The sequence below is a fragment of the Juglans microcarpa x Juglans regia genome, chromosome 3D (genome assembly GCF_004785595.1).
Source record: "Juglans microcarpa x Juglans regia isolate MS1-56 chromosome 3D, Jm3101_v1.0, whole genome shotgun sequence".
Lineage (NCBI taxonomy): Eukaryota > Viridiplantae > Streptophyta > Magnoliopsida > Fagales > Juglandaceae > Juglans > Juglans microcarpa x Juglans regia.
Genome location: NC_054598.1, coordinates 21,903,731 through 21,929,742, shown reverse-complemented (window position 1 = coordinate 21,929,742; position 26,012 = coordinate 21,903,731). Strand labels below are relative to the sequence as shown.

The window sequence follows — 26,012 nt, the reverse complement described above, 5'->3', positions numbered from 1 at the left end:
CTTTTGGCATACTCTATTTCCTCCTCAATTGTTATTAATTGTCTTTGGGTTTTAGAGAGAGAGAGAGATATATAGATAGATAGATGGCTGCTGCGGACGAAGAGAGAATATTCCTCTTGGAAGATGATGCTCTTCAGCAGGTTCCAACCCATGATCTCCCCATCTCCTTTTATTCTGTTTATGCATCTCATAATTCTACTATGTGATCTCTTTAACTTCTTTTCCAAGCTTTATTTAGCGTGAGTGAGTGCGTTTGTTTCTTCCATTCTTTTATCGTCTGAGCTCCACCATCTTGAGCTCGATCGGGCCGTAAATCTCCAATTTGTGGCCTTGGATTCTTGCCTCTTCTTAAAAATCAAGGCTCTGTTGGGGGGTATCCCAGATTAGAAGACATGGCTCTACAAATTTTCCAAGCAACACAGATTCCTTTTTACTTTCCCGGGCAAATGGTACTTCTCGTTGAAAATATTAGCATTTCTCTGGATGTTCACCAATTACTGTTTGAACCCGTAGAACTCGCAAAAGAAAAGAGGAGGACAAAAACAAAAAAAAAAAGTCGCTGGAAGATGTGACTGACACGTGGCTAAAAGCTTGACGATAAAGGTTGACAGGGTACCAAATCTGCCTACCCTTCCATTTAGCCCCCTACATCATTCTTTTCATTGATTGGATTGGAACTACTTTTGACCGTTTGGTGATGACCGTATAACCAAAAAAATAGACGATATTTATGGTGGTTTTCTAATTTGAATATACTATTTAAAAATAATAATTTTGGTTCAAATAAATATATATTTATTTTAAGGAAAATGCTAGTATTGTCGCTGGATTTTTTATTTTATTTTATTTTTATTTTTTTACTTAATGATTAAATTTGTATTTTTTTAATGATGTTATAATTTTTTTTTAAAAAAATATTTGAAAATAATACAAATGAAATGCACCGAGAGTTTCGAGAGCTCAGTGGCGGTTGTAGATCCACCCATTTTTTAATTTTATTATTTTCCATTGAATTCAACACAATTTCACAGCCACACACTTATAAGGGTTGTTTGGATTCATAGTTGATGTCAACTCATCTCATCTAATCATTACAACTTTTCTAAACTTTCAAACAAAATATAATAAACAATTCAACGTTTTCAAATTTTAAAACAAAAATAATATTAAAAAATTATACTCTAACAATATTTTATATAATTTTTAACTTTCAACTCTCATCTCAACTTAACTCACTATCTAAACTTCCCTAATATAGTTTATTGAGTTTTGAGAAAAGAGAGAAGATAAATTTGAATAAAAATATTATAAAGTTAAAAGATTATTAAATTTTTTTTTAATATTATTATTGTTTTGAAATTTGAAAAAACTTATATCGTTTTTGTGTTTTGTTTAAAAATTTAGAAAAATTATAATGATTAAGTAATGATTAGATAAAAAAATTAAATATTTAAAATTGAAAAGTGTTTGTGATTGGGTGATGCTTGTGAATGAAATTTTGAGAAATTTTGAGATGAGATCATCTCACTTCCCAAACAACCCCTTATTTTATTAGGAAAATATTTTAGCCACAAAAAGATCTCACAAAAGTAAATCTACAAGCTGACGTAACTTGATGTGGTATGTTAAATTGTAATTAACGCTATTTTTATTGTAAAGTAAATTTAACATATCATGCAAAATCATGTTCAGTTAATGGTTTATTTTTATAGAATCTAGTTGTAATACTTCTCATTCAATTAATACTTTTCCATAACTTCGTTGAATCTAATTTTAAATAAACACACAAATTACATAAAATTGATAGAATTTAAGAATGGTCGAACTCGAATTATCAAAGAAGAGATTTTCTACCATAGGACAACAGGTGATTTAACAAAAATTTAGATTTTTTTTTCATAAATAATTTACAAAAGTACCTCCTCCGATTAGTTCTTCCAAAGATTTGATTCTTTACTAGGTGTAATGTTAGTATACTTATGTGTATTTGGGTTATGCCTATTTTAATATCAATAAAATATAAAAAAGACTTCTCGAAGTGATATGCGGAATCTACCTTGAGTGCACACATTTTTTTTTGAGTCGTTGACCGTTAGTTGCTTTTGCAACTTTTTTTTTTTCATTTTTCTATTCACATTTTTTTAATATATTTAAATATTTTTAAAAAATAAAAAAATATACCAATACACTTAAAATCATTTCTTTAATCACTAAGTAATACCCAAGCGGTCAAGTATAGCGGTACAACTTGGGAGGCGAAGTAGTTTTTTTCCTTTTTTTTTTTTAGGTTTTATAGCATATATGCTACTTATTATCGATTTATTATTTAATAATCAGTAAACTATTTCTCTTTCTAATCTAGATAATGTATACGAGAAATTATTGATCTACATAGATTTTAATATTTTATAAGAGTGAACTTATAAACTAAGGTCCATTAACGTGAGATGCATATAGAATTTAATAGTTTTTTTTTTTTTACAATCATCTCTTCTTCCATTTTTTTACCCCCATTTCTCTCATCTCTTTGCTCTTCCCATTTTTGACTCAAAATAAATAAGAAAAATCTAGCAGAGTAAAATTAATTAGGCATAAGGCAACGGTCATAGGTTCATTTTTTTCCTAAAAAGAAAAAAAAACTGAATCGCAAACCCCATTTTTAGTCGTTATAATGTCAAACTAAGTAATTATTAACCGACATCAGTTGAACAACAAAGCTGAAACTTTTTTAGAGAAGCCAAAATTAGTTAGCAAAACGATTATTTTTAAGCTCAATCTCTGTACTAGTGCTCTTGCTCCGGGTAGAGGGTGTTCTAGGAGCTGTAATCAGTTTAATTTTTATAAACTTTGAAACTACATTAAAGGGTTGGCCCCAAGCATGAGTTGACCAATGTTCATATATTTTTTTCTTTAAGAAAATTTGCATTAAAATTTAAATTGAAAATACAAGAGTAAGGGGGAGATTCCCAACAACAAAAACTCATTCCATAATAAACAAGGAAAAAAAAAAAAAAACATACAGAACTGGGTAGGAGATCCTTTACCTACATTTTCTTCACCCCCTCCCTTAGCTACATATGATGATTGATATTATTTGATATCTCTTCAGAATGATGAGGTCACTGGAGATGGCTCAGTTGACATTAAAGGGAGGCCTGTCCTGAAGAATAGTACTGGAAAGTGGAAAGCATGCCCCTTCATTCTAGGTAACGATTCTTCTCTATCCATTTTTGTGCTGTTATTATTTGCCATTAACAGTTGTAAAACACAGTACAGGCAGTGGAGGTTGTGAACGTTTGGCCTTCTATGGGATTTCCTCTAATCTTGTTACCTATCTTAAAAGCAAACTACATGAAGGAAATGTCTCTGCTGCTAGAAATGTTACCACTTGGCAAGGCACTTGTTATTTTATACCCCTTATTGGAGGCGTCTTAGCTGATGCTTACTGGGGAAGATATTGGACAATGGCAGTTTTCTTCACTTTTTACCTTATTGTAAGCAGATGCTTGAGTTACCATTAACTGTATACATTTTCTATGCAGAGAATTATTTCAATTTTAGGCACTTGATCAGCACATCGCCTCTTCAACATCCTACATGTTTCGAATCAGAAGAGCTATAGCCTTATGCTCTTGTTTTCCTTTTCATATAGTTAGTTAAACGACTATATGGCTCTCATTGCGTCATTTGGACTACAACATTCATTCTATTAGATTTGGAGGGAATTCTACTATATGGCTGGATATGTAGTTTTGTTGAGCTGTATTAGATTAGGTCAATGCATGTTAGAAAGGTTAAGGAAATTTCAATGAAGTAAACAGTGACTGTAAAAAAAGCTCTTAGGACGCCAATGCTGTCTGTCTGTCACAGTTGTTTCTTCTTTATAGTCACCATTGGTTGCCTCTATTTACATTTGGTTTGAATAGGTAACTCTAAGCTCTTGGTTCATTGTTTTTTGCACAGGGTTTGTGTACATTGACTCTCTGTGCATCAATTCCTGCATTACAGCCTGCTGAATGTGTGGGTACAGTATGTCCTTCAGCTACTACAGCTCAGTATGCAATATTCTTTATTGGACTCTACTTAGTTGCGCTTGGGACCGGTGGGATCAAACCGTGTATTTGGCCTCTTGGGGCAGATCAGTTTGATGATACTGATCCTAGGGAAAGAGGAAAAAAGGGATCCTTCTTCAACTGGTTTTACTTCTTCAATAACATTGGTGCTTTTCTATCAAGTAGTCTAGTGGTTTTGGTTCAAGAAGATATAGGGTGGGGTCTTGGATACGCCATTCCTACATTGGTTATGGTTATTGGCATTGTAATCTTTGTTGCAGGCACGCCCTTCTATAGATTACACAGACCAGGGGGAAGTCCTCTTACAAGAATTTCCCAGGTCTTGGTTGCATCGTTTCATAAGAGAAATTTGGTGGTCCCAGAGGACAGTAGTCTCCTTTATGAAACACAAGACTTGAGATCCACCAGTAAAGGAATTCGTAAGCTGGACCACAGCAATGAGCTCAAGTACTCGTTTTCGTCATTATAGTGAGCTCAAATAATATGGTTATCATCGATCATCATAAAACTTGTCCATTTGGACAGGAATAAAAACCCCGCACATTTACAAGTCACTGTTCCTGCTATTAGTATTTGGAATGCTGATGTGAATGACTATTACATTCCAGACAAGAATGTAATGAATGACTGCTGCTAGATTCAGTTTACTTCTACATAAACATGATAGCTATTTTCAATTTTGCAAAAAATAAAAAAAGGATGGGTATGATTTTTGCAGAAGAGATATGCTAGGAGTATGTTATGTACTTATTTTGTCCTGTATTGCAGCATCCTATCTATTGTTCGTCTTAGAGAGCTATGAATTGTATGTTATTATTTCCTGAACTAAAAGCTGAACGACTTGCATGGAAGTTAATATCTTGGTTTTTTGGACCTCCTAAACTGCAAAACAATTTCTGCTTTGTTAAAGCTTTCACTCCATCTTTTTTGTAGGTGCCTTGATAAGGCTGCTGTGGTCTCAGATTCTGTCTTCAAAAGTGGAGATTTCTCCAATCATTGGAGGCTTTGCACTGTGACACAGGTGGAGGAATTGAAGATTTTGATTCGTATGTTTCCAATCTGGGCGTCTGGAATTATCTTTTCCGCAGTCTATGCGCAAATGTCTTCATTATTTGTGGAACAAGGGAAGATGATGGATAGAACAGTAGTTTCTTTCACCATTCCTGCAGCCACTCTCTCGAGTTTTAACCTCATCAGTGTTATTATTTGGGTCCCAATCTATGATAGGATAATTGTTCCAATTGCAAGGAAATTTACAAGGAAGGAAAAGGGATTCTCAGAGTTGCAAAGAATGGGAATTGGCCTTTTTGTGTCAGTCGTTTGCATGTTGGTAGCTGCTTTGGTAGAGGTTAAGCGATTGCAGCTTGCTAAAGAGCTTGGTTTAATTGATGAAGATGTTGCAGTACCAATTAGCATATTCTGGCAAATTCCCCAATACTTCATGTTGGGTGCTGCAGAGGTATTTACATTCATTGGACAGCATGAGTTCTTCTATGAACAAGCACCAGATGCCATGCGTAGTTTATGCAGTGCATTGTCACTTCTGACAAACTCATTGGGGAATTACTTGAGCTCTTTGATTTTGACTATTGTAACTTACACCACAACCAAAGGTGGGAATGTTGGATGGATACCAGATAACTTGAATGAGGGCCATCTTGATTATTTCTTCCTGCTTTTGGCTGGTCTCAGCTTCTTGAATATGTTGTTGTATATTGTTTTTGCGAGAAAGTACAAAGAAAAGAAGGCTTCTTAAGGTTTCTTCAAGAAGCTACAGCTTTATGAAAACTCTTACCAAAAAAAGCGCTTGAAGGGTTGCAGAAGGAACATCTTGAATATGTTGGTGTATAAGAATCAAGTTGTTTCATGAGGTCCTTGGTTCAAGTCTTGTTGACACCTCCATTGCTGTGGTATCCCACAAGTCATAAAAGATTAAAATACCACTATCTTTTTACGCCAGCTGATGTGGAGGCTTCCTTATCTGGGGTATGTTTGGTGTCTCAATAAGCAGGCTTACAAATAGAATTTCTCAGATGCTAAATTTGCTACAAATTTTATAACATAAGTGTTACAAACTCAGTTGACAGTTCATATGACTATCGATAGATCATCAATAGAATAAATATTTGATTTGACTTGACTTTTGATCAACTTTGATTGCTAGCAAATCAATATGTGAAACTTATATATATATATAGCAAGTCTTTTAGTACTTCTAGCACCACTCAATGATAATTATGGGTTGCTTAGATTGGCATAGATCTAAGAGAAGGTCGTTGCTCCCTGGAAGCAACCCTAAAGTTTCTATGGATGCCATGCAGCTCTACTAAAGCCAAGACATGAAGGCGTCGCTCGTTGTCGAACTTAGCATATCTCAAGTCATAGGATCAATATATAAGTTGGGTTCGGGACTGTCCGATGTAGTCACCGTAGTAAATCCTTAACATTCAGATCTCTTTTTCTAATTTGTAGTTGGTATTAGCATAGAATTTACTGATTTACATTAGCTTTAGTATATTCTAGAATAAGTTTTACATTTTTGTTATTTTATTCTTTACTTCATTCTCTTGTAATTGAATTGATTCTCTTGTAAAGTGTATAAATACACACTGCCTCAATACAATGAATACAACTTAGAATTTAGGAAAATTGTCCCTCTAACATGGTATCAGAGCTGCTCGACTAGCAGTCTCCTTGATCCATGGCTATGCCTGTCTCCTCCTCTCTTCCACAGCCAACTTCTTCCAATATTTCTTCCTTCTCACACGTTGTTACCATCAAGCTAACAACAGAAAATTATCTACTATGAAAAGTTCAAATATCGGCATACCTTAGAGGACAAAATCTCTATTGCTATGTTGATGGAACCCTCCATTGTCCAGATCAATTTCTACCTCCCATCTCAGATGGCTTACCAAAAACCAACCCAGATTTTCTTTCCTAGATGCGCACAGATCAGCTGGTACTCAGTGTTCTATTTTCATCCCTTTCCGATTTTGTCATTAGCCATGTTCTCTCTGCTAACATTGCTAGAGAACTATGGCTTTCTCTTACCTCCATGTTTCCTTCACATTCTCAAGAAAAAGAATTCCAGATACGATTTCAACTTACCAGCCTTTCCCGAGGAGATCAATCTATCTCTGAATATTTTGGAAAAGTTTGGACTCATGCTGATACATTGGCTGCTATGGGTAACCCACTTCCATATAATGAATTCGTCACTTATTTGCTAACTGGTTTAGGTCTGGTTTATGAATCTTTTGTGACATCTGTCACTACAAGATCCGAAACTCTTTCATCTCATGAACTATATTAGTTATTGTTAATTCATGAAAGTAAACTTACTCACACTGCAAAAAATGTCTTTGAACCCTCAGTTAATTACGGTGCACATGGTTGTAAAGATCAATGTGGCAGAGGTTTCTTTCGTGTGGTCGACAAGGCATAGGCTGAGGTAGATTCAATGGCCGTGGTGGTCGATACTCTTCTTCTTCTTCAAGCAACTATCATCAAACACCTGGTGGACAACGTCCCACATGTCAAGTATGCAACAAACCAGGGCATGTTGCCCTCCAATGTCGGCACATATTTGATCATGCCTATCAAATAGAAGCACCTAGATCCTTCTCTGCAAATTACACCATGCCTAGCTCCCTTTTCAACACCACTTGGTACCCAGATTCGGCTGCTACCCACCATATTATCAATGATTTGAGCAATCTCAACCTACCCACTGAATAATACTCTGGTAATGAGACAATCAGAGTTGGTGATGGATCGTGCCTTCTGATTCAACACATTGGTGACTCCTTTCTTCCTTCAAGCTCTTCATCTTTCATTTTACATAACTTACTTCATGTTCCAAATATCACCAAAAACCTCATCTCAGTTCTTCAATTTTGTGTTCATAACTTTAGCTTTCGAATTTCAAGCTACTCATTTCTCCGTGAAGGACAATTGGACGGGGAAGTCCCTCCTCACTGGACCCACACGTAATGGACTGCATGTCTTCCCTTCAACAATAAATCAACCAACTGCTTCAGCTCATCTTGGTGAACGAACGTCTCTCCCTCAATGGCACTGATGGTTGGGTCACTCGTCCCTTGAACTTGTCTCTAAGATTTTGCAGACCAATTGTTTGCCCATTTCTCCCACTCCCTCTGCGTTCAAGTGTTTCGAATGTCCTCTAGCAAAAAGCCATCAGTTGGCTTACTCATCCAGTTGGGCCACATACACAAAGCCTTTAGAACTTGTTAGTGAGACCTTTGTGGCCCATCTCCTGTAGTTTCCAGAAATGGATTTAAATACTACATTTATTTTGTAGATCACTTTACTCTCTTTATTTGGTTTTTTCCATTGAAATTAAAGTCTAATGTTCAACAAGTATTCTCAACTTTCTTACCTTTTATTGAGCATTTGTTTAATACTAAATTAATTATGCTTCAAACCGATGGTGGTGGTGAATTCAAACCCCTCACCCCACTGTGTCACAAACTTGGCATCACACATCGTTTCTCATGCCCTCATATTCATCAACAAAATGAGTTAGTAGAACGCAAACATTGACATATTGTCAAAACTGGGCTTGCTCTATTAGCCCATGCCTCTCTTCCAACCAAATATTGGGTTGAAGCATTCGAAACTACTGTGTACTTAATCAATTTGCTCCCTTAAAAAATACTAAAAAATAATCCCCATATTCTCTTGTCTATAATAGGGATTCGGATTACAATTTTTTAAAGGTGTTTGGCTGTGAATGCTGGCCCAATTTACGTCCTATAACCAACACAAATTAAATTTTCGTTCCATATCTTGTGTTTTTTTGGACTATAGCACCACTCACAAAGGATATAAGTGCCTAGAACCCAAATCAAATAGACTTTACATATCAAGAGATGCAAGTTTCACAATGAGGTCTCCTTTCCTCTTTCTCGTTCGAAGCCCACTCCCCAACACTTATCCAATCCATCCAACACGGCCCAAACTCATACTTCACTCCCTTTCTTTACAACCTCCATCCTCAGTCTAGGCCCAAGCCTAGGTTCTCGTCTCCTTCCTTTATTCCTTCCGTAAGCCCTAATTCCTCCTTGAGCCCTAATTCCCCGTCCTCTATTCCTTCAATTTCTGAAAACCCTCCTGGTCTCGATTCTCCTTCTTCTTGTTCAACCACTCTCATTCCGTCCAGAAATGATTCATCTCCTTTCATTCCACTAAGATCTCCAATCATTAGTCGAAGTCATACCAACTCCTCGCGACCACGAGTTGTCACAGATGGCATGATCCCTTATCCACAATGGCACTGTCTCAGCACCATGGTAGCTGTTCTAGATGAACCCTCCAGTTTTTCAGCTACCTCCAAGTTCTCTGAATGGCGTGATGCTATGACTCAAGAGTACACTACCTTGCTTCAAAATCAAATATGGAGTTTGGTACCCCTTCTCCATTCTTTTAATATTCTTGGTTGCCGATGGGTGTATCACACCAAATTAAACTCTGATGGCTTTTTTGAATGTAGGAAGGCCAGATTGGTAGCCAACGACTATCATCAACAATAAGGATTAGATTATCATGAGACTTTTAGTCCAGTAGTGAAATTGACCACCATCTGTTTGATAATATCTTTTGTTGTTAGTCGGGGATGGCCCCTGCGCCAAATAGATATTCAAAATACTTTTTTACATGGTTCATTACTTGGCACAGTTTACATGTAGCGGCCTCAAGAGTTCATTGATCCGAATTACCCTAATTACATGTGGAAACTAACAAGACTATTTATGGCTTAAAGCAGGCTCCACGAGCCTGGTTTGCACAACTCAGCTCTTGGTTGGTTGGTTATGGTTTTTTTGCCTCTCGTGCAGACCCCTCTCTGTTTATTTTAAATCATGGTGGTCTACGCATTTTTGTTTTAATATATGTTGATGATATGGTTATCACCTCTTCACAACCGAATGCTATTGATTCTCTTATTCGTGATTTGGCTACTGTCTTTCCTGTTAAGGATCCTGGTTGACTATCATACTTTCTTGGGCTTGAGATTGAGTATTCTGCTTCTAGTTTATTTTTGTCTCAAGGAAAATATATCAAGGATTTGTTAATTAGGAGTAATATGCTTCATGCCAAATCCATGACTTTTCCTATGCCAACTTTCCTTAAGCTCTCTCAGTTTGATTCTCCTCAATTTGATGATTGTACTTTGTTCAGAAGTATTATAGGAGGATTACAATACTTATCTCTAACAAGGCCTGACATAGCCTTTGCTGTAAACAAAGTATGTCAATTTATGCACTGCCCTAAGTTGTCTCATTGGTCTACTGTTAAAAGGATACTTCGGTACCTTAAGGCCACAATTAGTCATGGTCTGTTTTCTAAATCATCTTCAAGTCTTACTCTTCAAGCCAACATAGATGCAGACTGGGCAAGCTGTCCAGATGATAGATGATGCACTGGTGGCTGGCTTCTGTGTATTTTTGGGGCAGCACCTTCTCTCGTGGAGTTCTAAGAAGCAAAAGACTGTTGCTAGATAAAGCATAGAAGCTAAGTACAAGTCTCTTGCATCTACTGATGTTGAGTTAATTTGGTTACAAACCATGCTTCGGGAACACGGCATCTCATTGTCTCAGCCTCCCACATTATGGTGTGACAACATCGGGGCTACTTACCTCTCTGCTAATCTAGTTTATCACTCCAGAACCAAACACATAGACATGACTATCATTTTGTACAAGATAGAGTTGTTGCAAAAAATTTGAAAGTCTCTTTTTGTAGTTCAAAAGATCAACTGGCTGATGTCTTCACCAAGTCTTTAGTCTTAGAAAAATTTCTTAATTTTCGCATGAGTCTCACTGTTGTTGACACCCCAATGGACTCGAAGGGGTGTATTAGCATACAATCCACTGATTTACATTAGCTCTAGTATATTCTAAAATAATTTCTGTTATTTTATTCTTTACTTTATTCTCTTCTAACTGAATTGATTCCCTTATAAAGTGTATAAATACACACTGCCTCAATACAATGAATACAACATGGAATTCAGGAAAACTGTGCCTCTAACAATATACTTGAGGTAATGTAAATCAATAGATTCTATGCTAATAGTTAGTATTATATATAAACCAATCACTGCATGCACATTCTTATACATTCATATGGTAATATTCAATAGAAGCACGAAAATATGTACATCACATAACAATCCTTCCATTTTGTCTTGAATTTTCAATCTTCCACACCTTTTCTAAGACACAAACTTTGGCTTCCTTTTCCTTTTTTGATGAAAATTAAGGCATAAGACAAAAATTTAAAATAAGACAGCTAGCTCAGTTTGGATTGAGAAACACTCTCAACCCATCTCATCTCATCTCATCATTACAATGTTTTTAAATTTTTACACAAAATATAATAAACAATTTAATTTTTTCAAATCTCAAAAAAATAATAATATTAAAAAAATAATATTCTAATAATATTTTATTCTCATCTCATCTCAACTCACTATCCAAACATAACCTAAAACATGACATCTTCTAATATAATTTATTTTTTGAAAGAATTGTAGGTTTTTTTCACTCATCAATGCATCGATTTACTATCATCATCATTATAATAAACTTATAACATTTATTCTATTTTGGACCTTATTACAGTTTTTTTTAAATATACTAAAATATTTATAACTTTTTTGGGGCCTTGAGCAACTGCCATTGAACCATCATCGGGAAAGTGTTACTTTGGCATGCTATATAAATTGCTCTTGATCTTTCTCTTAATGGAAAGACCATTAAATTTTGAAAATTAAGATAAGATGTGATAGTTTTAGATGAACTGAATAAAATATTATTAGAATATTATTTTTTAATATTATTATTGTTTTGAAATTTGAAAGAATTAAATTGTTTATTATATTTTGTGTGAAAATTTAAAAACATTGTAATGATGAGATGAGATGAGATGAGATGAGATGAGATGCATGGGTTGAGAGTGTTTCTCAATCCAAACAACTCCTAATGTTGATATCCTCTTAAAGAAGAGCTCGAGGCAGGGTAAAGTAATTAATATTTGATCACTTAAATAACTTTAACTAGTGATTAGCATGTCTGCATCTAGTATTTTTAAACACCAAGTAGCAATGAATTCATTATAAATCTAATAATAATCTCATGTAATATTTGAAATGGATCCATTAAAAAATGTGTATGATTTTGAAGAGACCAGAGTGATGAGAAGGAAGTTGACACGACATGAGTCCAAATGACCTAAATCAAATATAATGACTTGACACGAATTCGAATGATAGAGCTTGGCTTACAGGTTGATTATATAAGTCGAGTTAGGGTTAAAAGAGCCTTGTTTATTTTCGCAGATGAGATGAGACGAGATGAGGTAAGATTAAATTTAAAAAGTTGAATAAAATATTGTTAGAATATATTTTTTTAATTTTATTTTTGTTTTGAGATTTGAAAAAGTTGAATTGTTTATTTTATTTTGTATGAAAATTTGAAAAAATTTAATGATTAGATGAGATGAGATGAGATGAGTTGACAACTTTCCTGAAAACAAATGAGGCCTAAATAACCAAACTCAATTGACTGGATAAGAATTTGGATGACTTGAAACAAATGGCCACCTACTAAAACATGAGTGATTGTCTAAGCGCTGAGCATTTTTTTTTTTGAAAAAAAGTAGGGTTTACTATTAAAAATTAATTTTTCATGAATCCTATATTTATTTATTTTATTTTAAAAAGATGCGTAACGCTTGCACAATCTATAATTGCAAAGAGAAGTTCTTATTGCAGTCCCCATTTGGGGACTGCTTTGCAGGCTTAATGAGACGCGTGTTTCATTAAAAGTAATTTGAATCTAGCCCCCTCTCCCTCGAGCTTCATCACTATCCCTCCCCCTTTTGAGTTTTGAAATCCGAATCCCTCCCCTGAAGATCCGTCCCCTCCTCAGTCGAAGTGTCCCAAGTTTGTCTCCACCAATCTGCTGTCGTTGTCACTGTTGTCCTGTAGTCAGATTGAGTTTGGAGGCCGGCAAGTCTAACCTGTTGTCCCTAGAGTCCAACGGTTTCTTTTGCCCTAGGATTCATCCCCTGCTTGCTCGATTCCATCGTCCACTTCATCCCCTTCTTCAGCCTTAAGGTAAAACACCACTCTCACATTTTATGGTTTCTTTGTTAGCCTTGCTTGAGAAATGATTTTGGTTTCCTTATCTTCTCTATTTTTTGATTCATGAAAATAAAATAATTGAAAGACAAATGATGGTTTCCATAATTTAGTTGCTGGCTTAAAGTTTTAGAGACTCTAAAAGCTTCCTATCTAGGCCAATGGCATTGGAAGGTTCTGCCTTACTGGTCGGGAATTTGCAGTTTGTGAATAAGTTGCAGTACTCTTTCTGATTTTGAATCTCCCTTTATTTTTAATGATCATAATTCCATTTTATCTTTTGGCATTTTGTAATTCAGTATGCATATATATGTGTAATGTTACTATAGACATGCCATGAATTTGGAGCCATTGCAATTTTGAGTAAATACTTATCTTTTCCTGAAGTCTTTCACCTTGTATGCGCACAAAGTTATTGTTCTATAACTAACTATTAATTATGGCTTGTTTAACTTAAGTTTTAAATCCTAATAGGCCATATTTGTTTATCAAGTAAGAAATTCTTGTGATGTAGAAAGGTATAGAGAAACTGGTGAATGGGGGGCGTCAAGAAGAAATGAGTTTGCAGTTGTCCTATCATGGATGTCATGGTGAAAAGTTATAGGAAAGCAAGATTTGAACTTAAAAAAAAAGATGCGACAGGATTATTTATAATATATAGATGAAGTAGGTCTACATGGATTGAGTATGACCCAGTTTTCCCTTATTTAGGTGGGATTGTAGAAAAAGACATTTGGGGGTCTGGAAAGATTTTCTGAGCCATAGGAAACTGTATTTTGAAACATTCGATCCGTTAATTTATAGTGAAATTAAAGAATTTTCATTTAGATGACCAAACTTAGTGTTGGTGCTTGTGTGTGTGTATTGACACACACATTGAGACACACACACACACACACACACATATATATATATATATATATATATTCTACTATATATAGGCTGATATATTTTATTGTTAGTTCATATGAACTTGTTAGAACTGGAAATTATGTGAGTTGGAAGGGAGAACAAGTAATTCTCCTCATTGTCAGGGAATTTATGGATTCATTGCTTTTTTATTGTATGTTTAGTATCTTGTATTTGTTGTTAAAGCATGTGAAAAACGTCAAAAAAGAGAGAGCACATAAGTAAGCCAACCTACAAGTATTTGTTTTAGGCTCTTATCCTAACCAGTCTTCATTTGATCATGTCATATCTTGAGCAAATGGGCATCAAGGGTGATGCAGTCCCACTCTTAACTTGATTGTCTCTAGCCTGTCACCAAACACAGTTTGCCATAACATGACACAAAGCAGTACTGTCGAAATCTTTCCTTTTTTTCAATAGTCCAAATTACATCTATTTCATGAGAACTATCCTATAATATGTAGGATAAAAATACAATATGGTACTCTTTGGCTCACAAAACACATGCAAAAACTGTCTGCATAGATGAGAAGATGCCAAAATACAACCAAATGTATTACAACTACACAAAGGGAACAATGCCATATGCATGCACATGGTTAAGACAGATTGAGGTACCTTGACCAGACATGCATGCAATATGCATGATGCTACTTATAATCTACCCACACTATCTGCATTTATCTGGTTTGATAAATCTGGGTTCCATATGGTAATTCCAGTGTATGTATTTGAATACATTTGTGAACGAGTTATCAACATCACTAGTTTTTGGTTGCTTGGTATGAATTGCACCATGATTTGTCCTGTCCATATGGAACCCATTTGTGAATCAGTTAGCAACATCACTCTACTTGTTTGTAAAACATGTGTAAAAACTGTTTTTAATATTTAGTACAGGATGCATGCATTACTATTAAATTGTTTCTCAATATTATTTACTGTAGGCATAACACAGTTCCAGCATAACACAATGCTGAAAATTGTTTCTATTTTGAATATGCAATGTTTCATTACATTCTTCATTTTGTTTGGTTGATTGGAATCCAAAATGTTTATGCAGAGAGATGGCACGTCTAAAATTCTCGAACAAGGTGACCTTTTTATTCCTTTCCATTTTACAATAGAAAGGTAAACACTAATTACTCTTGTTTGTGCAACCTTTTTTCAGACATTAAACTTGGCATTGTAATTTTTCCAAATGATTTATACAAGTTATTTGCTGCAGGGAAGGCCATACTGTGAGTTCTTTTTATGGGCAGATATTGAAGTAGAAAATGGAAGAGAAGTTATCTACGAAAGAAAACGTCACCTTCAAAAGAGAAAGGAAGAACTCCAAAAGTGAGAGGAAGAACTCCAAAAATCAGAGGAGGATATCCAAAATGATCGGGATGAGCTTCATGGTCTAATGAAAGATATTAACTATGCACACATGCGACCCTGCGTGTATTGGAGACTTACAATTATAATATTTTGTTGTTGGATAGGATCAAGAACAATTATAGATTAAGTAAATGTGTATCAAATTATGTAATGTTGTTAAGTAGGTTGCAGTAATATATTGGTTTACCACCTTTATCAATATTGTACAAGGGACAAACCCATCAGTTGTGTATGAAACTCTTAGAATCTATGATATCTTTTGTTATATTATAACTATTTGTTGTTATGCTTTCAGACAATTTGGATTGCTATGTTTTCAATACTAAAAATATCAATGATAGCAAACTCAACATGATGAAAATTGCAATAACCAATTTAATCTCCACCAATCTCATTACAAAACAGAGTTATACAACAGATGAGAGTTTGAAGTTGTGAACATAGTTAACATGTACAATCTACAATGTCTTCAAATCTCATTAAATAATCAAAATGCAACGGTCTACAATTTCTTCTGCAGCAGTCTACAATGTCTTTCATCAATCATCGAGAGGGCCATGATATTCAAAGTTCACTTGCAAGTAGTTTGAAATATTTTGTAAAAATATGCAAACTACTTTGCATTGTTCAGAAGAATATAAACATATAGATGCAAAAGGGAATATTATTTAACGTAGACTTGAGAGACAACGCTTTGTTGTGTACCAGACAGTTGCGATACAATACTTTGTGGTGTACTTTGCAGTATTACTGAATCTCTGGGATTTAATACATCTTCTGTACGTGATGTTGCTTGCGCCTAAAAAATAAAATAACTTAGGCATAAATTCGTTAACATTATATCAAAATCACATTATTTAAATCTTCTCACATCTTTTCTCTATCACTTGCCACCACTCTTTTTGTTTTTGGTTTGTAACTTTTCTATTGTAGGTTGTCTCCTCTTTGATGGGGGCCTCCCTTTGCCTCTGACAACATGGGGACTCAACACTTTTTTCGAACTTCCAGTTTCGATATCAATAGAGGTATGAGTGCTTGCAACTGTGGCCTGTAGCTTTGATTTAGTGTAAATCAAATTCATTTCCTTGAGCTTCTGTGTCATGTCCAGGGAATTATTTTTGCTTTCACATGCATTTGTAGCTATTTCATAACATAATTTTATAAAACCAGAGTACCGACTAGCAGTTGGTTTACCACTTAAGTCATCGTAACTGCTTCGAATGAGAGCATATCTACATGTAATGTCCTTCCTCTACCTCTCCATAATGTATTTTTTCGGCAACACTCGGACATCCCTTGTAGCGAAAATAGAAAGAATGTGCCTACAAATGATTCCTCTCATCTCAAATAGTCCACACATGCATTTCACCTCACACTCATCTTCATTGAAGTACGTTTGCAAAGTTGACTTCTTGATGCCATTTTCAACTTCCCTTTGGTCATTAACTTGATACGTGGTAATTGTCCCTTCTGTTTTTATAGTAACACAGTGAGAATAGATAAGCCCCATTACTTCTGACTGGACTTCCTTAAATTTAGAAGTCGTGTACACTTCTTGAAATTTTTTCTTCACAAGTAAATGAGATATACAAGGAACTGTGCAATTGAATGAGTGGAAATCTACTTCCATCTCATTCTCTAATTTATTCCTCAGTGCATTGTCGAATTGATCGACGAATTCTTTCAATGTAGTTCCTGAATGTACATATCCATCAAAAAAGGCATTCATGCTCTCACTCCTTTGAGTTATGCTCATCCCAGCCCAAATCTATCTTTTAAGTATACAGGAACCCATAACATTCGCTCATTATAGAGACTCTGAAACCATGCATTTTCAAGCAAATTGTAAGTGTCAATAAACACCTCCCAAGACTTTTCAAACTCGTCAGAAGTATGAGAATCATAAACACATCTCTGCAGTGCACTTTTCAAACCATACTTAAATCCAGCATGTGTTCCCAACTTCTCTGGCATTTTTCTCATTATGTGCCACAAACAATATTTATGCCGAGTGTTTGGAAAGACTATTGCAAGAACATTTTTCATGGCTCTATCTTGATTAGTGATAATAGCTTTTGGCACGCTCCCATCCATACATTTCAACCAAGTGTCAAATAACCAAACAAATGTTTCAGTATTTTCACTTGATATCAAGCCTGCTCTCAAAAGTATTGACTGTCCATGGTGGTTAACACCAACAAATAGGGCAAATGGCATGCCATATCTATTTGTTAGGTATGTTGTATCGAATGTCACAACATCCCAAAAATACCCATATGCCGCTTTACTGTGTGCATCGGCCCAAAAGACATTTTTTAATCGACCATCATCATCCAAATCCATCAATGAGTAAAACCCATAATTCTTATACTGCATCCTCTCAAAATAACCACGAAGTGTATTAGTACCACATTTGCCAAGCCTAAGGTATCAAGCCTTGTCAATATAATTCCTTGCTTCTTTCTCAATAAATGGAAGTTTCTCAAAGCCACTAGCCTCGACAATCAATGCGTTAAAACTTTTGGTCATACCTATGCTTGCCTTGTCGTTTATATCTAACTGTCTCTTTATGGAATCATCAATTGCGCGATTACATCTAAAAAATCTTGCCTTTTGTGGACTTAACCTATGGTTGTGTGCATTATAGACAGTAGTTATGCTTAAGACACCATCAACCAAAATTGCATTAATCTTTGCCTTACAATCAGTCTTCGTTGTCGGGCAGGGTTTAGAAAGGTTGGTAATACGTTTCCTTGCCTTACCACCACGGGCACAACCATGCGTTACATATCTAATGCTCCCATCATCTTTCCTTTTACTTCTTTGAGTCATTATGTCGAATCCAGTCTATCTCCCATATTCCTTTTAGTAGTAAATTAGTTCTTGCTCAGTTTTAAAAAAGATCTCCGGTGTTGGCTCTGACACCCCATCATCATCATTTTCCGGTGTTGGCTCTCACCCTATCATCATCATTTTTCGATGTTGGCTCTGAAACCCCATCATCATCATTTCCCGGCGTTGGCTCTGAAACCACATCATCATCATTCCCCAGTACTACATCATGATCATTAGTTACTTCCTCATCATCTCTAACATTTGGAGTACTGCTTTTTGAAAAAAACAACGGTCACCTAGTAGTAGATGTGTTTTCTTCCCTTTTGTCCATCAAGAACAATATTGATATATTTAAGCACAACATGAAAGTAAAAAAAAAAAAAAAATTAAATAAATACTCATAATATATTTAAGCAGTTTGATATGCAAACCAGTTTACAAATTAAAAGATAAAAAAATTGTTCCAAGTGACTTTTTTTCCTTATGATAGTTATGTTTTCTCACTAACCAAATATGAGATAATCTCACTAACCAAAATATTTGAGCACAGCGCACAACATTTGAAAATACTTTTATGCGTAAGACACTAAAAATGGGAAAGAAAACAAATTGTCATAAGGAAAAAAAGGCAAAGGTAATACTAATTAAGGATCATGATATCCAATTTTATTTTATTTTTCGAAGAAAATCAGCAAAAATTAATGTGGAAATATATATTTATCCTGTAGGTGATCTTCATTGGAAGATTGTCTTTGGTTATAATCATCGAATGGGCGAGGTTAGTCTACTCATAAGAGTAACTCGTTGCTTTCTTTTGATAAGCTTTTCCACTCTGTTTATTTCAATAATAAGACATATTAATTTATAATGGGTTGATAGCAGATTAGCTAAAAATTACACCAAAGATGTGTAAGACACCAAACCTTCGGAAAGAAAACAACAATGCGTAAGACACCAAAGGTGCGAAAAAAAGACACTTTTATGCTTAAGACACCAAATATGTGTAAGACAACAACATCTTAACCAAAATATGTGTAAGGAAGGCGAAAAAAGGCACTTTTATGCTTAAAACACCCAAAATCGGAAAGAAAACAAATCTTGAGTATGTGACTCCGTCGATGGTGGAGGTGGTTGTTCCGTCGATGGTGGAAGAGATTGGGTTGTGGTGGTTGATGATGGTGGAGATTTGGTCGGGGGCGTGAGGCGTATTGCAGAAGAGATTCAAATGTTTTCTTGTTTTGCTTTAGGTTGAAAAGAAGGGTAATGTAGCCATTTCCTGCTGTAAAATGGGGACAATTTAGTCATTTTACACATTGGGACTGCAATACGGCTAGATTAAGGCTCAGTTTGGATTGAGAAACACCATCAACTTATCTTATCTCATCTCATTTCATCATTACAACTTTCACAATTTTCTATATAAAATACAATAAACAATTCAACTTTTTCAAATTTCAAAACAATAATAATATTAAAAAATAATATTATAACAATATATTATTCAATTTTCAACTTTTATCTCAACTCATCTCATTTCATTTCAACTCACTATTCAAATATAACCTAAAACATGACATCTTTTAATATAATTTATTTTTTGAAAGAATTGTAGGTTTTTTTCACTCATCAATGCATCGATTTACTATCATCATCATTATAATAAACTTATAACATTTATTCTATTTTGGACCTTATTATAGTTTTTTTAAATATACTAAAATATTTATAACTTTTTTGGGGCCTTGAGCAACTATCATCGGAGAAAGTGTTACTTTTGACATGCTATATAAATTGCTCTTGGTCTCTCTTTTAATAGAAAGACCATTAAATTTTGAAATTAAGATCAGATGTGATAGTTTTAGATGAGTTGAATAAAATATTATTAGAATATTATTTTTTAATATTATTATTGTTTTGAGATTTTAAAAAATTAAATTGTTTATTATATTTTGTGTGAAAATTTGAAAAAATTGTAATTATGAGATGAGATGCATGGATTGAGAGTGTTTCTCAATCCAAACGACTCCTAGTGTTGATACCCTCTTAAAGAAGAGCTTGAGGCAGGTTAAAGTAATTAATATTTTATCTTTCACTTAAATAACTTTAACTAGTGCTTAGCATGTTTGCATCTAGTATTTTTAAACACCAAGTAGCAAGGAATTCATTATAAATCTAATAATAATCTCATGTAATATTTGAAGTGGATCCATTAAAAAATGTGTATGATTTTGCAGAGACCGGAGTGATGAAAGGAAGTTGACCCGACATGAGTCCAAATGACCTAAATCGAATATAATAACTTGACATGAATTCGAATGAAAGAGATTGGCTTATAGATTGATTGTATGAGTCGAGTTAGGGTTAAAAGCCTCGTTTGTTTTCGCAGATGAGATGAGATGAGATGAATTAAGATTAAAGTTAAAAAAGTTGAATAAAATATTGTTAGAATATATTTTTTTAATATTATTTTTATTTTGAGATTTGAAAAAGTTGAATTGTTTATTTTATTTTGTATGAAAATTTGGAAAAGTTATAATAATTAGATGATATGAGATGAGATGAGTTAATAAGTTTCCTAAAAACAAACGAGGCCTAAATAACCAAACTCGATTGACTAGATAAGAATTTGAATGACTTGAAACAAATGGCCACTTACTAAAACATGAGTGATTGTCTAAGCAGTATGTAGTCTTTTTGAAAAAAAGTAGGATTTACTATTAAAAAATTAATTTTTTCATGAATATTATATTTATTCACTTTATTTAAAAAAAATACGTATTGCTTGCACAATCTATAATTGCAAATATCATTTACATACTAGTTGAGTTAACTGATTATTGAGATAAGGCTTGTGAGAGAGGCTAGGCTTGATTAATGAGCTATATGATAGTTAAAATTGTCAGTCCCATTTGCTACTTGGTTTTCTCCATACACTATGATTGTAGTAAGACAGGAAGAAGATTGTAGATCATATCTTTGTTTTTTCAAAATGTCTACTTGCACTTCAGCGTGGGAACCCCCCACATATCCGTCCCTGCACGTGAAAAAATTGAAACGGTACGTTTTGTGTTTAACCCAAACGACAGGTTCATCTTCTTCGTCTACCCACGAACAGAGCACCCCATCTTGTTGGACTGAACTTTGATCTTGCTTTGGGATGAGTCCTAGCTTTGAATTGGTTTGAATTTGTAGACGAATCTTCCAACTTGAGGACTAGACCATTTGCTAGAATAGCATGGAAATGAGCTCCACACGAAAAAGAAAAGGGCTGGGTCTTCTTCTCATCTTCTTTGTCTACCAACGAAGACGAATACATGTTAGGTTGTTCTCATCTTCTTCTTCTCATACTCGATGACTTTGGGTGATTTTGTTGTGTTATTTCTCAGCCTTTTTTTTTTTTTTTTTTTTAGGTAAGTTTGAATATATGAGTTTTTTTTTTTTTTCCTAAACGAGCATCCACTGGGCATAAGCTTGCAACTCGAGTGGAGAAGAAACATGAACAAGAACATGAACAATAACACATTCAAAATATTCAAACAAGAACAGGATTCCCAAAAAAAAAAATCACTCCTAAAAGAGCTACCCAAAAAATTATTTTCAAAACAATAATTTTTTTTTCCTCCTGGGATGGGTTTGATGTTCTTCTCAGACTAATTTTGGCGTTAGCTTTGGGATGAGTTTGATTTTCTGAAATCACTATTTTTTTTTATAATAATATTGGCTGATGTGGCTAATAAAAAAGGTACCCAACGCCGTGTAACTATAGCAGAGTTGTTTTTCTGTTCTTCCAGGTGTGTATATATATATATAATATATATATATATATATAATTCAAATGTATAAAGTATTATAAAAAATATTCTAAATTAATAAGTTGTTCTGAACAGGAGAATAAAATGTCGAATCATGGAAAGAGGAATATCCGAATAAATTAGGAGATCTGAAAGAGTCACTCAAAACAGATAATTCATGTCACTGTATTATATATATATATATATATATATATATATACGTGGAATACACCCAGATAGTGATAAAGAGTTTTCGATTGGCGGCCTTGGCCTCCCCCATTGGCCACGCTGGAGCTTCCGTATAGAAACAGAATTTTCATGTCTAGAAAAAAGCAGAGATAAAAGTAAACAGCGAAGAAGTTAGTCCGTTTCAAAAATGAGATGAGATGAATTTAAATAAAATATTATTATTATTTTAAAATTTTAAAAAATTAAATTTAAATTTTAAAAATTAAATTATTTATTATATTTTATATAAAAATCTAAAAAAATTATAATAATAAAATAAGACGATATAAAATAAGATAAGTTAATATGGTTTCTCAACCCAAACCGGGTATAAAACAGACCAACCATAAGGTATAAACAAAAGAAAACGAATTTTGCATACACACCAAACATTTCTAGAAGGGGATCGAGCACCAAGTGAACATCACATTAATGCTGACACGTACAATCATGCATGTACGTCTGTCTATACCATATATATTCATCTTCATCGTAAAACAGTTATTATAAGTTTAAAATGTTGTGTTAAAGTATGATATTCTAGATATATTATTTTTCTATTTAAAAGAAAACCCCTTATATATATCTCTTTGGAAATGGTAGGATACATTGAAAGTGAATATTGGAATTATGATTGTGAAAATGTTGAGGTCCAATTAAAGCATAAGATTTTTAATTTTTAATTTTTTGGAAAATAAAAAGCATTTAACAGTCGAGACATATTGTTCGTCTTGAAAGATGATGAAAATGGAAAAACTCTTTTTATTGACAAGCATATTCCTAAATAATATACTAGTGACATTCAATCAGTTTGGTATTTATACCATATACCATAGGCAAATGGCTTTCACCACCACCACCACCACCACCTTCGATCATGCCCTAGGCGCTCTACCTACAAAGTATCATAAAGATTGGAAAGCAATAATATTCCCTCAGATTAGGCTTATACACACACACATATGTTCCTAGACATATATTATATGCAACTCCCATTAGCTAGTACTCTCGGTATCTTATATTTAGTTATAAGAGTAACTGGGATTGCTTTGATCATCTCTTTTGTTTTTGCGTTGGAATATTGCCTGTATATATAGAGCTAGCTATAGATAGTGGAGATATAGTCCAAAGACAAACATATAATTCATGCAAGCTGTGAAATAGCTAGGCGCACAGAGAGAGAGAGAGAGAGAGAGATGGAATGGAGGAAATGTTATCTGGATATGGTGCTTGTGCCTTCAGGTGTGCTGATAAACATTGCCTATCACGCATGGCTTTGGTATAGAGTCCGTATGCATCCGCTCACCACCCTCATTGGAACATATTCAAAGGCACAGCGCTTCTGGGTCCCCGCGATGATGAAGGTACCATAAATTAATCATTTTTTTCCAGATTTTTCATGTAGTTCACACACTCATAGCACCTACTTATACTGTCATGCACCCACATAAGCACAATCGTAGTAAATTATGACCGGTCCTTGGTCCAATGTGGTCGATCTCGCTGCGTCAAATGGTCTTACAATATTTATTGAATAGTGAATATTTTTCAAGAAGTTTACGCGGATATGAATAAATATTGTAAGATACACTTCATGTATTTATCTTAATTTTCTCATTTAGAATTTCTAAATTCGGCAATAACTTCAAAAGTATTTTTTTCTGATCAGTTATTGTGCTTTAGGTATGATACAAACAGTAAAGTTAGCAACAAGATCAATTAAAAGAGAGAGTAAAAATAGATTCTAATCACTCTACTTTGGACTCATGATGCTAGTGTACTATAAGCCATGTATGCATTGAATCATTTGTGCCAATTTCTATTTGAAACAAAAAAAACCTTTGAATTGTTGGCAGGACATTGACAAAAGGAGCATCCTGGCAGTCCAAACCCTGAGGAACATGATCATGGGATCAACCTTAATGGCCACCACCTCCATCCTTCTATGCGCAGGCCTCGCAGCAATCATAAGTAGCACATACAGTGTTAAGAAGCCACTTAGTGACGCTGTTTATGGGGCTCAAGGGGAATTCATGCTATCTTTAAAATATGCCACCCTTCTAATTATCTTCCTATTCTCCTTTTTCAGTCTCTCCATGTCTATTACTTTTCTAAACAAAGTAAACATCCTTGTTAGCATCCTCGAGGACCCTATGTCCGTAACGACCCCACAGTATGTTTCTGATGTTTTAGAGAAGGGCTACCTTTTAAGCGTTGTGGGCAATAGGATTTTCTATGTGGCACTTCCTTTGCTACTTTGGATCTTCGGGCCAGTACTGGTTTTCTTGTGTTCTGTGACAATGGTGGCAGTTCTTTACAACCTTGATTTCCTGGACCAGTGTGGAAATGGGAAGGTGTTTCAGTGTGGAAATTTGGACTCAGCATAATTGTAGACTAATTTATCTATAGTATGAATTGGATTTCCTTTTCATTGATTTGTTTTGTATTTTTTATGGGAGGTGGCGTTCCAAGAGTTGTCACCGATTAAGCAATAAATGGAGTCATCTGCTATGGGAGGTGGCGTTCCAACAGGAAGGAAGTGAAGTGCTATAAACCAACAGCAAGAAGGAAAAAGAAGAAGAAGAGGAAGAAAATCACAGAACTCATAATTTATCAGGAAGGAGAGAGAGAGAGAGAGAGAGAGAGAGAGAGAGAGAGATGTATGAAGAACAAGATCCTGATATTTGGGGGAACGGGGTACATAGGGAAGTGTTGGAAATTTGGACCTCCAAAATTCACCCTCCAGGATCCACCATTTGTAGGAATATTAAGAAAAACAGAGAAATAATAACAACACAAGAATTTACGTGGAAAACTCTCAAAACATTCAAAAAATATCAGACCCAGAAAAGAAAATTCATTGTATGAAAAATTGTTACAATCACACAATTTTTCTCCTCATCCCAAGGACACCTACAAAGCTTCCCTACTAGCAAAACTTCAACTCTCACATCTTCTTATTTTACAAGAAAAAATGACAACAGATGAATTTTACTAGAGTCACAAGTTACTAACTAAGCTTATGACTTAGTGCACTTAAACAAGGAGGCTAAGCCTCTTTATATAGGCTATGAGCCTTGCCCCTCTTCTCTAATCCCATCGATGCGGGACTCCAAAAAGGAGCAAACTAAATAATTTCCACCTTACGACTTTGGCTAGTCCCACAACCATGCTCCACCTGGATGAAGATCTTCATAGCTTCCACTATCATGCTCCATCATAAAAGTATACCCACTCAGAATAAACCAATTCCAAGCATTTCAATTTCGGTCCATGTCGAAAATAACCTTGTTGAAAATTATGGTGCAACTTCTACGTTTGGCTTTCCTGGAAGTTCATTAGCCATCGATATAAATTTCCACCACACACCCTGCATCAATGCCAAACCAATGCCTGTGTGCAAACTTGTGGACCCTCTAACATTAACACATCCTCTATCATAGCAATTTTGAGATTTAGCAGCATGTCATAAGGATGCACATGTCCATCTTCAAAGGAAATCGTCTTCCATGGAGAGAGACAAAAAGTTTTCTTGACATGCCCATATTGTCCACACCCCTAGTAGACTGCTTTCTTCTTCATGAAGTTCTTCTTTTTCTCATTTTCAGCTGCTACCATTGCTAAGTT

At 34.7% G+C, this 26,012-nt stretch overlaps 2 protein-coding genes and 1 long non-coding RNA gene across 4 annotated transcripts; 2 read left to right on the top strand and 1 right to left on the bottom strand.

Moving 5' to 3' along the window:
- Positions 1-5,962, top strand: LOC121255810 (protein NRT1/ PTR FAMILY 8.3-like). 2 transcript variants are annotated; one of them, XM_041156340.1, is made up of 6 exons: positions 84-140; positions 3,110-3,206; positions 3,277-3,494; positions 3,964-4,520; positions 5,007-5,217; positions 5,322-5,572. In XM_041156340.1, the coding sequence occupies exons 1-6, from the start codon at positions 84-86 to the stop codon at positions 5,424-5,426; spliced, it is 1,245 nt and encodes a 414-aa protein (XP_041012274.1). In that variant the 3' UTR covers positions 5,427-5,572. The 2 variants fall into 2 exon arrangements, with proteins under 2 accessions (XP_041012273.1, XP_041012274.1); XM_041156339.1 differs by having other exon boundaries at positions 1-140; positions 5,007-5,962.
- Positions 5,847-25,642, bottom strand: LOC121255812. The gene is made up of 3 exons (XR_005938855.1): positions 25,632-25,642; positions 8,183-8,188; positions 5,847-5,978 (listed from the first exon to the last, which is right to left on the bottom strand). It is a non-coding gene; the product is annotated as an uncharacterized LOC121255812 (long non-coding RNA).
- On the top strand, positions 23,398-24,820 carry LOC121255811. Its single transcript, XM_041156341.1, has 2 exons — positions 23,398-23,749; positions 24,242-24,820. The coding sequence occupies exons 1-2, from the start codon at positions 23,582-23,584 to the stop codon at positions 24,770-24,772; spliced, it is 699 nt and encodes a 232-aa protein (XP_041012275.1). The 5' UTR covers positions 23,398-23,581; the 3' UTR covers positions 24,773-24,820.
- Positions 25,643-26,012: the final 370 nt, after the last annotated feature.